At 38.5% G+C, this 13,814-nt stretch overlaps 1 protein-coding gene across 2 annotated transcripts in view; it reads left to right on the forward strand.

Moving 5' to 3' along the window:
* Positions 1 to 6,286, forward strand: part of LOC123981200 — a 50,976-nt gene extending 44,690 nt beyond the window's left edge. For both annotated transcript variants that reach the window (XM_046065931.1, XM_046065932.1), the window contains 3 exons: positions 3,322 to 3,426; positions 5,445 to 5,504; positions 5,946 to 6,286. In XM_046065931.1, the coding sequence (XP_045921887.1) occupies positions 3,322 to 3,426; positions 5,445 to 5,475 (136 nt within the window). In that variant the 3' untranslated portion in view covers positions 5,476 to 5,504; positions 5,946 to 6,286. The remainder of the gene's footprint in view (positions 1 to 3,321; positions 3,427 to 5,444; positions 5,505 to 5,945) is intronic.
* Positions 6,287 to 13,814: the final 7,528 nt, after the last annotated feature.

A 13,814-nucleotide genomic window follows, 5' to 3' on the forward strand; every position in this document is an offset into this window, starting at 1 on the left:
GGGGAACACAGGGGCCAAGGAAGCGAGGAGAGGCTGGGTAACAGGGAGGACGCCGAGAGGGAGGTCCGAAGGGGAGTGGGCCAGTGGTTGAGCCCAGCCGAACGGAGGACGAGGGTGAGTGTACCTGGGAGGGAAACAGACAGAGAGACAAGGTTAGGGGGAGACAATGACAAGGCACAGGGTAAGTTTGAACAAACAAGAAACGAGGAAGCCTGAACACAGGAGTGGCACCAGGAATGGAGCAACGACGATCAAGCAAGGATGGTGTGGAGAACCGGGGTTGAAATACAGGCTGGGATGAGGTTGATGACTGGCAGGTGTGGCAGGCAGACGAGGTGGATGATGGGTTGCAGGTGCAGGTAGTTGGCTGGGCTCAGGAGCGGAGGGAGAGAGAGCACACGGGGGAGAAAACACAGAGAGGCGGGCAGAGAACAGGAAACCAATGGAAAAAGCAGAAAAACTGATAAAAAGTAGAAAAAACCAGGACACTCACCGTCAGCCGGGCTGCCACCACAACAGTTTCATTTTCAAAAAACACCATATTTTTGTCATACTGCACATCATCATCCTTCACCCTGTGTTGAATGCTTCGTTTTAGCTATTGAGTGATACATCTTACCTCTACAAGATCTTTGTTGGGAGATGCACATGCGCGGGTCCTAGTTAGGGACCTCTAGCCAAGCAGAAGCAGAGTAGGGCGGGTCGTGAGAAGCCGGTAAACATGGCTTTGGTTCAGCTGTATATGTTCCCCTTACCGGCTTAGCAACATGGACTGGAGCAAGAGTTTCAGCGTGGTGAATTATTAATCTGTAACAAAAGTATCTTTCATCCATAAAGTTTTAACTGAGCTCTCACAGTAACAACTTTATGACATCTTGTCACAGTGTGCTGCAACTCAGTGTGTTTTTCCTACGGTGTTTTTTTGAGGGCGTGTTGGACTAGCCGCTAGGCGAGCAATATGATGCGTATTTTGTTGTGCAAAGCGGAAGAAAAGGCTGGACTACAAACGAGCTATTTTCAGGTAGTTCAGAACAGTGTTTTCTGTGAGAGATGGGAACCTTTGGGGTGAACTTTGGGCTTTTGCACTTTGCAAACCTATTATGTGCACAGAAAAGATATATAACTCAATAAAGAAGAGGGGAAAAGCCAAAAAGCATAATACCATCTCTTTAAATAAAATGTTACATATATTAACACAACTCTGACTTCCTTACCAATTTATTTTAATTTCCTCACACTTGTATGTTTCATACTCAACAGATTTCTACCAAATAATCAGTTCACACCGAGACCATGGTCTTCTTTAGTATTCAAGCACACGCAATAACTGATGCTGCAGGATGGTGACAAGGACGTAGTTTTGAATTTCATACAACAAACTAATAGAATGGATATTTATTAGATGAGGAGCCCACAATCAAAATTATGAAGTTACTGATTAAGGAAGGACACTTTTTTCATGTAGTGGTCAATTTTGCTTCCATGTCTTCTTTTACTCTTTTACTAATGGAAAGTCAACTTCTAAAATACATATTCAGCCATCCAACCGTTACAGATTCAAGATTCAAAGTGTTTATTGTCAGATGTTCAAGTTTCCCTGTACACTGAAATACTTACTTTGCTGTCCACATCAAATGCCTAAAATAAAAGTAAAATAAAATATATGTATAAATAAAAATACAATGAAAAAATATAATAAATAGAGATATAAAATAAGCTTCAAAGAATAAAAATTGTAAATTAACAGTTGTGCAACTTATGAATTATATACATGTGGGAATTGTGCATGGAGTGATGCAGAAATAGTGCAATTAACATGTCATGGTACAGATGGGCATGATTATGGAGTCCTGATGCCTATTAACTGTTTAGGAGTCTGATGGGTGTGGGGAAGAAAGACTTCTTCAGTCGTGTAGTCCTACATTTCACACTTCTGTACCTCCAACCCGAGGGTAGAATTGTGAACAGTTTGTGTTGGGGATGGGTGGGATCCTTGATAATGGAGGCAGCTCTCCTGTGGACTCTTTGATGGTAGATAATAATAATAATCTTTATTTGTATAGCACCTTTCATATATAAAATACAGCTCAAAGTGCTTTACATCATGAGCACTTAAGTAAAAAGAAGTACATAAATAAATAAAACATACAATACAGCAACATGTACATAATCCACAAGCACAAAAACAAAGGTATTAAAACTGGGAAAGGGTAGCAGCCAGGACTACAGTATGAAATAAATACAATATAAAACTATAAAATAGTTAAAAGCAAAAGAATAACTATAATCAGTTAAAAGCAAAGGCATAAAAGTAGGTCCTGAGCTGCTTCTTAAAACTATCAAGAGAGGTTGCTTCTCTTATTTGTAATGGGAGTTTGTTCCAAGCCATTGGTGCATAGTAACAGAAAGCTGCTTCACTAAATGTTTTACTGTTCATTCTTGGGACATTAAGAAGACCAGCATCAGAGGATCTGGGAGAGCGAATTGGAACATAATTTGATAAAAGGTCAGATAGATAAGAAGGTGCTAAACCATGAAGTGCTTCAAAAACAAGTAAAACAACTTTAAAATCAATTCTAAATGCTATAGGAAGCCAATGGAGAGAAGCTTAAACTGGTGTGATGTGTTCTCTCATTACGGTTTTAGTTAAAACTCTTGATGCCACATTTTGAATTAGTTGTAGCCTATTAATATATTTTTGAGCATACCAGTAAAAGGGCATTACAATAATCCAACCGTGAAAAAACAAAAGCATGTAACAACTTTTTACCATCTTCCAAGGCAAGGTGGGGTCTAACTCTGGCAATATTTCTTAAATGAAAAAATGCGACCTTTGTAACACAGATTTTTGACAACACTCTTTTCCTGCACAGCCAGTCATTTAAATCTATTAGAAATAATTTGTCTCTGTGTTGGTCTCTGTCTTATCCTCATTTAGTTTAAAATAGCAATTTGTTGTTTTTATACTTCAGTTTTTGCACAGATTTTAAAAAGTGAGATATAATGTGTTAATTTGCTTTAGAGTAGCTGGTAAGTGGATTTTGTTAGCTTTGGACAGACAGGCCAGCTGCACTCCCTGTATCCAGTCTTTATGCTAAGCTAAGCTAAGATGCTGCTGGCTACTGCCCTATATTTACATATAGTGTCATCGGTCTACTCATCCAACTCTCACAGGAAAGCGAACCATAGTATTTTGTAGCACATCCTGGTATTACAGTCAGATAAAAGAAGTTAGGTACTTGTTTTATGTTGTCCTAATTGTCCTTTTTACTGTGTGTGTGTGTGTGTGTGTGTGTGTGTGTGTGTGTGTGTGTGTGGCAGGTTCAGAAAAGTGATAGAGGAATACCAAGATCAGATGGACGTGTTTAAAGCCATAAACATCTTCAGACAGCACATGATGAACCAGAAGAGTTTCTACAAGGCTGCGTAAGAACATATGAATCTGAGGATGTATACAACCAATTCTCATACCACGATGTCACACATGGACGCTATGTCAAGACCTTTTAGCGCTGTTTTTGAATTAGCAAGAATAGCTATGCAAGGTCCGGTTAGACTTTCAAAATAAAATTAGTGGTAAACATGAACAGTCGCAGTTTGGTTAGGTTCTGGCACCAAAAGTACTTGGTTAGGTTTAGGAAAAGATCATGGTTTGGCTTAAAATAACTGTTACTTGCATGAATTAAATTATAGAAGTTCAATAAGGCTAACTTCACTAAAAGGACTTATGTAGTTTTTCACTGCCTCACTGTCCATGGGCTCTAGCCTCGCATAGAAATTAAGCACACGTCTATTTTCTCTGTTGCTTGCATCAGCCACTAATCTGCTTCTTATGTCAGGACATCGGGTTGGGATGTAGCCCTGTGCGCACACCCGAGCCTCTCAGACTACACCGCAGCTAACAAAATGCAGTCCACTAACAGCACAAAACACCCGGCACCCAGCACAACACAGACTCCAACACAAACTCCATGTAAGGATAAAAACAACAATAAAGGCTTATTTGATAAAGTCTGTCAGACCAAATGAGATTCAGATGATGTCGGGTAAAAACAGTCACATCAGGAAGTCACAGAGAGAGTCACGTTAGCTCGCCGGCTAACGCTGAGCAGTTGCTAACGTTATCCGGTGCAAAGTTGTAACGCTTTCCACATTACTTCACCAGCTAACGCAACCCAGATTACTATACTGTGTACCACTGGTATTATGTCAAAGTCTTGATTTAGCCTGAAAGAAAGGATGTAATGGTCAAAAGCAAATGTGGAGAAATTTGTTTATAGCCTACAGTGATGCAAGGCAGGGCAGTCAGCTAACGCTAATTAGCTCAGACCTGCCGCTCTTTGCTTCGTAATGTTCAATATAGATTTATTGTGGTTTTACCAACAGATACACAGATTCTCCACTGTTTCAGTCACTGTAACTAACGTGACCCACATAATATACAATAGGTTACTGCAACACAATGGCGACAACAACACAGAGGAAGAGCTATCCACTAACGTTACAGTAATGTTACTTACTGCAGTCTGTTATAAAGTGTGACAATAATATTCAGTCTAACTCACTAACCGTTTCATTATCATCCAATACATTTAGCTGTGCTCACATTGCACATACGGGAACGTTGAAGTAACAGAGCTTTTCTGTGTTTGTATGAAAGCGGTTGTGTTTGGGATTATGCTCGCTCATGAGTTCAAGCGAGCACCTGTACAAGCACACACCTGGTTGCAATCTTACAACCGCACCGCTAGTGGCCGCTGAAAATTACATAATGCCCCTTTAATGTTAACTTTTTCTTTCACACGGGAAACAAACACCAGCCTCCTGGTTCAATGTTGGGTTTCTGACTCACCCATCCACCACAACCACCTCCTTATTCTGACTTTTCTGTTATTTATAGTAGTACTTCTAGCATTGAACAATGGTGCTAAAGGGCTTCCACAGTATGTTCAATTATGATGCAAAAGCGTGCCGTGTGCGTTGGTACCAGACGCCAACAGACGGGACAAAGCATTGGTATTTGACGCTCAGAGAATGAGAACCGGCTGATGTATCTGGTTATTGGTCAATAGGGCTTAACGATTTAGAAATAAAATATCTAATTGCAATTATTTTGACAGAAATAGCAATTGTGATGTGATTTGCGATACTGGAGGAGTGATCAATTTTATGTTCTCATTTTCATTGAAAAACATATTTAAATGGATTATGGTGTGATTTTTGTGGGAATCTGTACCAAACAAAGATGTTTTCGTAAGTCTCTAGAACATAACATGCAGGCCGGGGCACCTCTGCAGCATGACAATATTTAATTTAAAATGTTATTTTGACACATATATCACCTTTAGCAAAAAATGCACCGCCCTATTGCAATTGTGAATTTTGGATTAATTGTTCAGCATATTGATCAGTGTGGGTCTTTAATATGTGTGTTTCTACTGCAGAGACTGTGATGTAGGGGATGAAAACATATGAAGAGTAGGTGTGTTGGCCTGCTGGTGAAGGTGAGTCACCACATCTTAAATTACATTTTCTTCTTTATTTTTACAATTCAACTAATAGTGTATGAGATTACTGCATATTTGGTAGAAGTTGTAACAGTAATAATAATAATAAGTAATAATAATAATAATGGTTGTACTAGTATAAGTTTAAGAAGTATTAATAATAGTAGTACTAGTAAAGTAGGAGAAGTAGTCAAAGTTATAATAGTACAAATAAAGTATTGGTGGTAGCAATAGTAAGAAATGGTAGTAGCTAATGTTAGCAGTAGTAGTAGTACAAGTATAAACAGTAATAGTATTAAATAACTAAGTAGTAATACATGTATAAACAAAATATGTTTAACAAACGATTTAATTAGTTTTTCTTATTTGTTTTTACAATCTAGCTAACAGGACATTAGACAACTCCTCTCACATCCAACTCAGTCTATTTATTTTCAGGGTTTTCCCAGACAAACAAACAGACCTCCTCTCCACTGCAGTCAAGGAAATGACTTCTCTTCTACAAGTTTGTGTGTAGTTACGATAACATCGTGGCAAGAATGACACAGGGAAGAGCAGAGTTGTTTTTCTAAAGCGCTCTACTCCCTGTTGGCACCTGCAGTCCCAATTACACAATCATTCACATTACTTGCAAACTAAATCATAAAAACCTTGGTTATCATTTGTTAGATTGAAAGCTATGATTAGCTTGTTTACTATATTTACTTTTTCTTCTATGTTGCTGTTCTTCTACAAGATGAAGGATATCCTGGATAAGAGAGCATCTGTAAATAAATAATAATGAACAAACCAACAATTAATTTCCTCTTTATTGACCATTTAAAAATATATTTAGTTTGGTTTAATGTTTCTTAATTATTACTTTATGGCAGGCACAGTGCATATTAATAACATTTCTGAAAATAAAATTTCTGAAAGACTACTTTCTGGCTAACAGAAAGTATTTCCTTATATTTTCCTTTCTTTGCAACCCCAGTTTATTTTATTTATTTTTATTATTTTATTTATGGCTGAAGAGACCCGCCGTGGTATCAGACTTAGGAATGGAAATGACGATGACTCAGAAGACCACCTTAACAGAACTTAACAGAGCAGCAGCACTGGCAGAACATAAGTTACAAATCTGCATCTGTGGCTGGACAAAGATCAGAAATGGGCCTGAAGATTCAGCCTGGTATCATCAAAAGCCATTTTGACTGCATTGACTTGTATTTTGCAGAAACGGCGTGCCATTTTATGCCTACTGTCACAAGTAAAATCAACGCATGTTGGATATAAATGAAAGTCCAACATTAAGGTGGTGAAGGGTTTGGTTCCCAAGTGAAACAAAACAAAACAACAAAAATTACACATTAGTTTTTGTTTTTTATTTGTGCTACGTTACATAGCATTAGCTATTGTAACGTGAGAGTTCGATTTGTGGTGGTTGGAACGCTCTTTAAGAGAAGAAACAACAGGATGGAGACGGATAACTTTCTTACGCATCACTGTACTCTTCTCCACACTTCATCAGCTTCATAACAACAACACTTCCTTTTTCAGCCTCTCACGTGACTGAACTAACCAATGAGAAGCTAGCAGGAGTTAGACTGAAGTAAATGCAAGGAAAACACAAAGGTAGATTCAGCTTAATATACTAGCTGATTTACAGATTCAAATGTAACGATTTAAACATATAAATATGTAAATACCAACTGTGTAATACAAAAATGTGAATAGTTAATTGAGTAAACACTGTAAATATATTTTTAGTAAATTACATCAAATATATGAATTGACTTCATTTCCAACTTACACTATGTTAAAGTTTAAGTAGCTAGCTGTACTTTACTGCCAGTTAACCCAACAGCTGCTCAGATAGGGTTAACCTCCTTTGTGTTGCTTATGTCTATTCTGAACAGCGTGAAAGACATGCACAATAGAAATCAATGCATGAAAACGGCATGAAATGATGCCATTCCATGATATCATGTTTGAAAATTCATCAAGGCAAGAAAAAGTGCATGGTAGATAAAGGCAAGGGGCATCGCATTGACCATTACTTCCTAAGAGGTAGGTCAAATAAGTGGAATGTGGCCACTCGGTAGTTCCTACCAGAGGGGAGAAGGTGGAACAGGTTGTGTGATGGATCTGCAGTGATGTTTCCTGCCCGCCTCCTGACTCTGGACAAGTCTTGAATGGAGGGCAGGTTGGATTCTCTCTGAAGTCCTGACTGCCTGTTGTAGTCTGTTCCTGCCCTGTTAAGTTATTACACAGTTTAGAGTATATATTTTTACTGGCCATTTCAACACAATCAATATTTAGGTATGCAAACAAATAAAAATCATTATACACTAGTTCCTTGTATGTCCTTTTATCGTGGTCCTCAGCACATTCCTTTTAATGCCTGATCAGAAAACAATTTTGTTTTAAATCCAGGTCTAAAGCACCATGGCCTCCGTCTTTATTACTTTAGTGCAGTAAATGTTATTTAGTTCCCCATATCAAATTCACTTCAACTTTATTTATTATTCTTTGGGAGGGACAACAGTTGTTAGAAACAACAATTTAGATAAAATAAAAGTGTTGTTTTTTTTAATTAAAACTCTAGTTTCCATTTTTGTGGTTCATCTTTTACTTCCCTTTCCTTGCCACCCCAGTTTTTATTACTTATTTGTACACCTAAAATCTTAATGTCATTTCTATCCGGAACTTTAATAGCAGGTCATCTGTCATTCCTTCCAAACCAGACTCCTTCTGTTTTGTTGTGGTTTAATTTTGGTTCTTGATTATGACAGTAACATCATCAGGATATGCCAAAACAACCACACATTACTAGTTCTGGTGCCACTCAACCTGTCACCATCCTTGATTCTCTTCAATAATGAATATTCATCACAAAATTATAAAGGGCATCTGATAAAAGCCAACTGTGTTTGACGCCTCTCTTAAGTTAGATTTTTTTCTGTTAAAATGTCATTCATATTGACCTGAACTGTTGATTGAGCATGTAACAACTTAACTACCTCAATAACATCATGCTCAAACGAATAAGCTTCTAACACCTCCCACAGATATTCCTGAGATTAATTAAAGGCTTTCTTTTGGTATAGACAACAATCTTCCCTTGATAACAAATGCCTGTTATTTTTTAAAGCATTTTTCCAAGGTATTATTTAGTCTGTCATTACTATTTTTGCAACAATGTTATAGTCTTTATATATCAGTGTGACATGTTTGGTAAAACTCAATAGGAAGTCCATCAGGACTGGTGATTTACCTTTATTTAATTCTAGGATTGCATTAAGGTTAAAAAACAAGATCAGCGATACTCAACATCCTTCAACATCTGCCGGACAATGCTGAGGATGTGTTATGAGTCTGTGGTGGCCAGTGCCATTCTGTCTGTTGCTGTATGCTTGGGTAGCAGGTGGTTGTGGGGATGGAGCTGGACAAGTCAGTGGTTTCATAGAGAAGGATGCTGTCCAAGCTAAGTGCCATCTTGGACAAAGCCTTCCACCCACGTCATGACGTGCTGGTCAAACACAGGAGTATTTTCAGTGCAAGACTCATCCCTCCTAAATGCACCACAAAGCGCCACAGAAAGCCATTCCTGCCTGTGACCATCAAACTCTTTAACTCCTCCCTCATAGTGTCAGACAGCCTAATTCTTTAGTCATTAGTGGTCCTAGAAAGTTCAATACTTGACTAATGTGCAGTATTCTCTGCAATACTCAACTAATGTGAAAGATTCTCTGCAATATTCGACTATTGTCCAATATTCTGGTTTTATTATGTCCCAATACGATCATTTTTAAGGATTTAAATCCATTCCAGCTCTCAACATTATCAGTAGCCTACTCATTATTACTATTCATTACATTTCTGTCGCAAAGCCTACTGTAGAGTACTGTACATATTTCCTAACTCTTATTTCTTTTATTTTTCTATTTTCTATTCTTATTTATTTCTATTTCTTTAATGTGTTGTTTAGCAATGTGAGCAACTGTAACACAACAGTATCCCCTCGGGGATCGATAAAGAACTTCTGATTCTGAAAAGCAGTGAAAAATATGAAGATAAGCTACAACAAACAAGAGCTTGCACTGTGTAGAGACAAGAGAGACTAGCTCTTATGACACAGAATAAACAAATCCAACAAAGAGCATGACAACACAATGTTAGGCCAGGAGTAAGACAGTCTCCTCAAGTTGTTGCTCTAGTAGTTAGGCTGTTTTTAATGTGATGTAGGCTAAGTGGTGAAGGAGCCATATTGTGTAATACCTTGGAAACGACACACAGTTTACTGTATTTAACCATGTTTTCACAGTTTAGTAAATTGTCCTTTTTTACAATTTAGCATTCCCACACCACCAGTATTGTGACAGAAATTTTGACAAACCAAACAATCAAGCGATTAATGAAGAAAATAATCAGCAGATTAAATCATAATGAAAATAATCATTAGTTGCAGTCAAAAAAAATAGTTCAAAATGAGCAACAACTACAGCAGTACAATCCTGCCTTTACATTATGGCATGAGTAAAGATCTAATGATATAAAATATAATAGTATAGCACAGGGTACTCTTACTTGTATCAGAGTATTTTACAGTGTGGTATTAGTACTTTTACTTGGATCTAGGATCTGAAACAAACTTCTTAGTCCAGCATAATAGATCAGTTTCCCCCTACATGTCATCACGCAGACAGCAGTCTCTGTCTCCCCCTGCAGGCCAATACAGGCTCTATCAAATACACAGTTTAAAATTCACAATACTGCCGCAATATTTGACCTGGTGCTACTGACACTACTGTCACTAGTATATTACTCTAGTATTACTGCAACCACTACTTCTACAACTACCACCAATACTATTACTACCTCTACCTATTATAACTATCATGACTTCTCTCACTAATGCAACTACTAACATTGCTGCTAATACTAGTATCAGCTCTACTACTTTTACTACAATTGTACTCATACATCAAACAATTTCAGTCAATTTTATTTAAAGTGCAGTACTGTGCAGAATGGTCCCAATACACTTTACAATTAAAAAGAATGCATTGGACAAACATACAGCAAACAAATAAATTAATACAATTTAAAAGGATATTAAAACATCAGTGTTATAAGGATGCTAAAATGGCGATGGACCGGACTACATTCTAGGGTGGGCTAATAGGTATATAGAGCAAAAAACATACATACAGCAAGAAAATAAAAATGACAAAAGTCAAGATAAAGCAACCACATTTAAAAACATAAATTAAAAGGATGTTAAAAGGTGTTGGATCTGACACGAGTTCTAGGGTAGGATGTAGTGACGTAAATACGGGTAGGTTTTCAATCTTGATTTAAAGATATCCACTGAGCGTGCTTATTTAACATGTAACTGAAGGAGCACTGTAGCGAATGCTCTGAAGTCAGCTGATTTTTTTTTAGGCAAATGAAGGAATAACCAGGACACCAGCATCGAGAAAGCGAAGAGGGCGTGCCGGTGTATATGGTGTAATTAGCTCAGACAGGTAAGATGGTGCAAGTCTATGCAACGCCTTATACGTTAAAAGAAGAACCTTAAAATCAGCTCCAGCTTGCACTAGTAACCTGTGAAGAGAGGCCAGAATGGGTTATATGTTCAAGGATAGCTGCAACATTCTGAACAAGCTGAAGACTTTAGCACAACTAGGAAGAACAGAGACACTACATTAATCCAGTCTGGAAGATACAAATGTGTGGATTACGACAGTGGCGTAATTATCGACGGTGCAATGCACCAGGGCTCAACTGATTACAGGGGCCCATGAGGGAAAGCTACAATTGCCACGTGGCTCGTGATCATATGCCCTCATCCATTCATTCATACTGTGTTGGCATAATAAGTTGCTGTGCCATTCTTGATATTAGTTCTGTGGTTCTTGACATACTGTACCAGCTATGTTGTGTTGATTAGCTACTGAAGGCTGGATAAAGCTATTTTGGTTACTTGACAGTCGGAGACAGCAGGTTTGAGTCAAGGGCAGGTTGTAAGGCTGCTGTCGATGGTGCTGATCAAAGGCTGCAGGTTTGCAATTGCGTGGAGTCATTGTGTGTCTGTATGCTCATCTGTAGGCCTACTCAAACTGATTTTTAGGGTGAAAAATATTTGCACTGGGCCAATGACAATTATGTTACACAACTGCTTCAGTGTCATGCAATGATAGAAGAGGTCGGATTATGGCAATGTTCCTTAGGTGAAAAAATGCTTTTGGTAAAAGCCTTGATATGCGACTGGAATGTCAGACAAGAATCAAAAATCCCTCTAAGGTTTTGATAGTTGAGCTTTCAGCCGTCAGTGTTGACACTCAAATTCTTGTACAGATGCTCGTGTTTGGCTGGTCCAACAACTAATAGCTCCTTTTTAGCAGCATTTAGCAGCAAAATGTTCATATCCATCCACTTTTTTGAAAGATATGTTTCTAAATTTAGGAGTCGGGAAAGGTCATTTGGCTTCACGGGTCCATATAGCTGTGCATCGTCAGTGTAGAAATGAAAATTAACAACAAGAAGTCCTCCAACCTAAACAACATAGGTCGTTTTAAACATTACCACCATTTCTTACTGCTACTATCACCAATACTTTTACTAGTCTACTATCACTACTTATACAACATTGCTATTACTACTATTACTACCACTACTTCTTAAACTTTTACTACCAGCACTGAAATGTCACTACCTCTTTTTTTATGTATTTCTACTACTACTGCTATTACCACTATAACTGCTTTTATTACTACTACTGTAACATTACTTACTACTACTACTACTTTCACTACACCTTATAGAAATAGTTACATACAGTAGTACAAACTGTACTCTTTGACTAGCAATACTAAAATTATTATCTACTTAATATTACTACTTTTGCTGTTGCTAGTACTACAGCCACCACAACTTGTACTGCTACTACTACAACTAAAATTACTACTATTACTACTATCAATACTTTTACTATTATTTTCACTATCAAATACACAGTTTAAAATACACAGTACTACTGCAATATTTGACCTGGTGCTACTGACATTTCTGTCACTAGTATATTACTCTACTATTACTGTACTACCTTGAGGACTTACACTATTACTACTATAGTCTACACTACATTACCACTTCCACTGCTATAACTTATACTGCTTGTATTACTGAAAGTACTTCTGCCACTATTAGGCAACTTAGTCTACTAACCAAGTAGTACGTTTTAAACATCTAACGTTACTACTACCACCAACACTTTTACCTCTACTATCTGAAGTAAAAGTTTGTCAATATTATTATGATTACTTCTACTGTTGCATGTTCTACTACATACTACAACTGCTACTACAACTACAACCTCTACTGATATTACACCCATTATTTGTAGTGCTACTGCTGTACTACTACTCCATCAGCTACTACTTCTGGTATTACACCCTCAATTGATTGTACTACAGCTGGTACTGGCCAACACTAAAACCATTATTGCGTCTACTGTTACAACCACTAAAACGAGTATTACTCCACTAACACTACTTCTTCTACTCGGTTGCTGCTATTGCTAGTACTACTATATAATATACTATTACCAACATTTATGTAGCCGTCTTACCAGAACAGTACATCTTTATGGTTTCTACTGTACTAAACTGAATGTATCTGCCGGGTTTAAGCGCGAGTATGGGCGCGTGCGCACGGGTTCACGCGTGTCCCTGCCCTTGTGCTATGATCCGGCGCGTGGACAGAGACACACACTGCATCCCTCTCTTTCATACACACGCACACACATACACGCACACACAGAAAGAGAGAGAGAGAGAGAGAGAGAGAGAGAGAGAGGAGGCGGAAACCTCCATCTGCCCTGCTCGGTGACCGACCCGTCATCCTCGGGTACGGGGAAGAAACGGACCATCTCCTCACCGTTTAATTTTTCTCCACACCGTGAATGAGGAAACTGAGGGAGAAACCCGAGAGGAGAATGTGACAAAAGAAGGAGAAAAGGAAGGGAGTTTAACGTGGAAGAAATGTATAGTCTATATATAGGCTATGCCCCGAACTGCACCACCACCGCCACCGACGCCACCTGCCCTCCTGGTACCGGTAAGTCACGGAGGAAAGATGAGCTAGGAGCTATTTGTCAGTCCCGGGGCGGGTTAGTGCTAGCAATGGCCGGTTATCGATGCTAACTGACCCATGAAAATGACTTTTGAGGTCTCGTGAGGTCGGGTTACCGTTCAGCCATGTTGCGGGAGAGCGAGAGGGACGGCGGGGAGAGAGGGGGGGGGGGGGGGGGGGGGGGGG

Source organism: Micropterus dolomieu, linkage group LG12, assembly GCF_021292245.1.
Source record: "Micropterus dolomieu isolate WLL.071019.BEF.003 ecotype Adirondacks linkage group LG12, ASM2129224v1, whole genome shotgun sequence".
In the NCBI taxonomy this organism is placed as follows: domain Eukaryota; kingdom Metazoa; phylum Chordata; class Actinopteri; order Centrarchiformes; family Centrarchidae; genus Micropterus; species Micropterus dolomieu.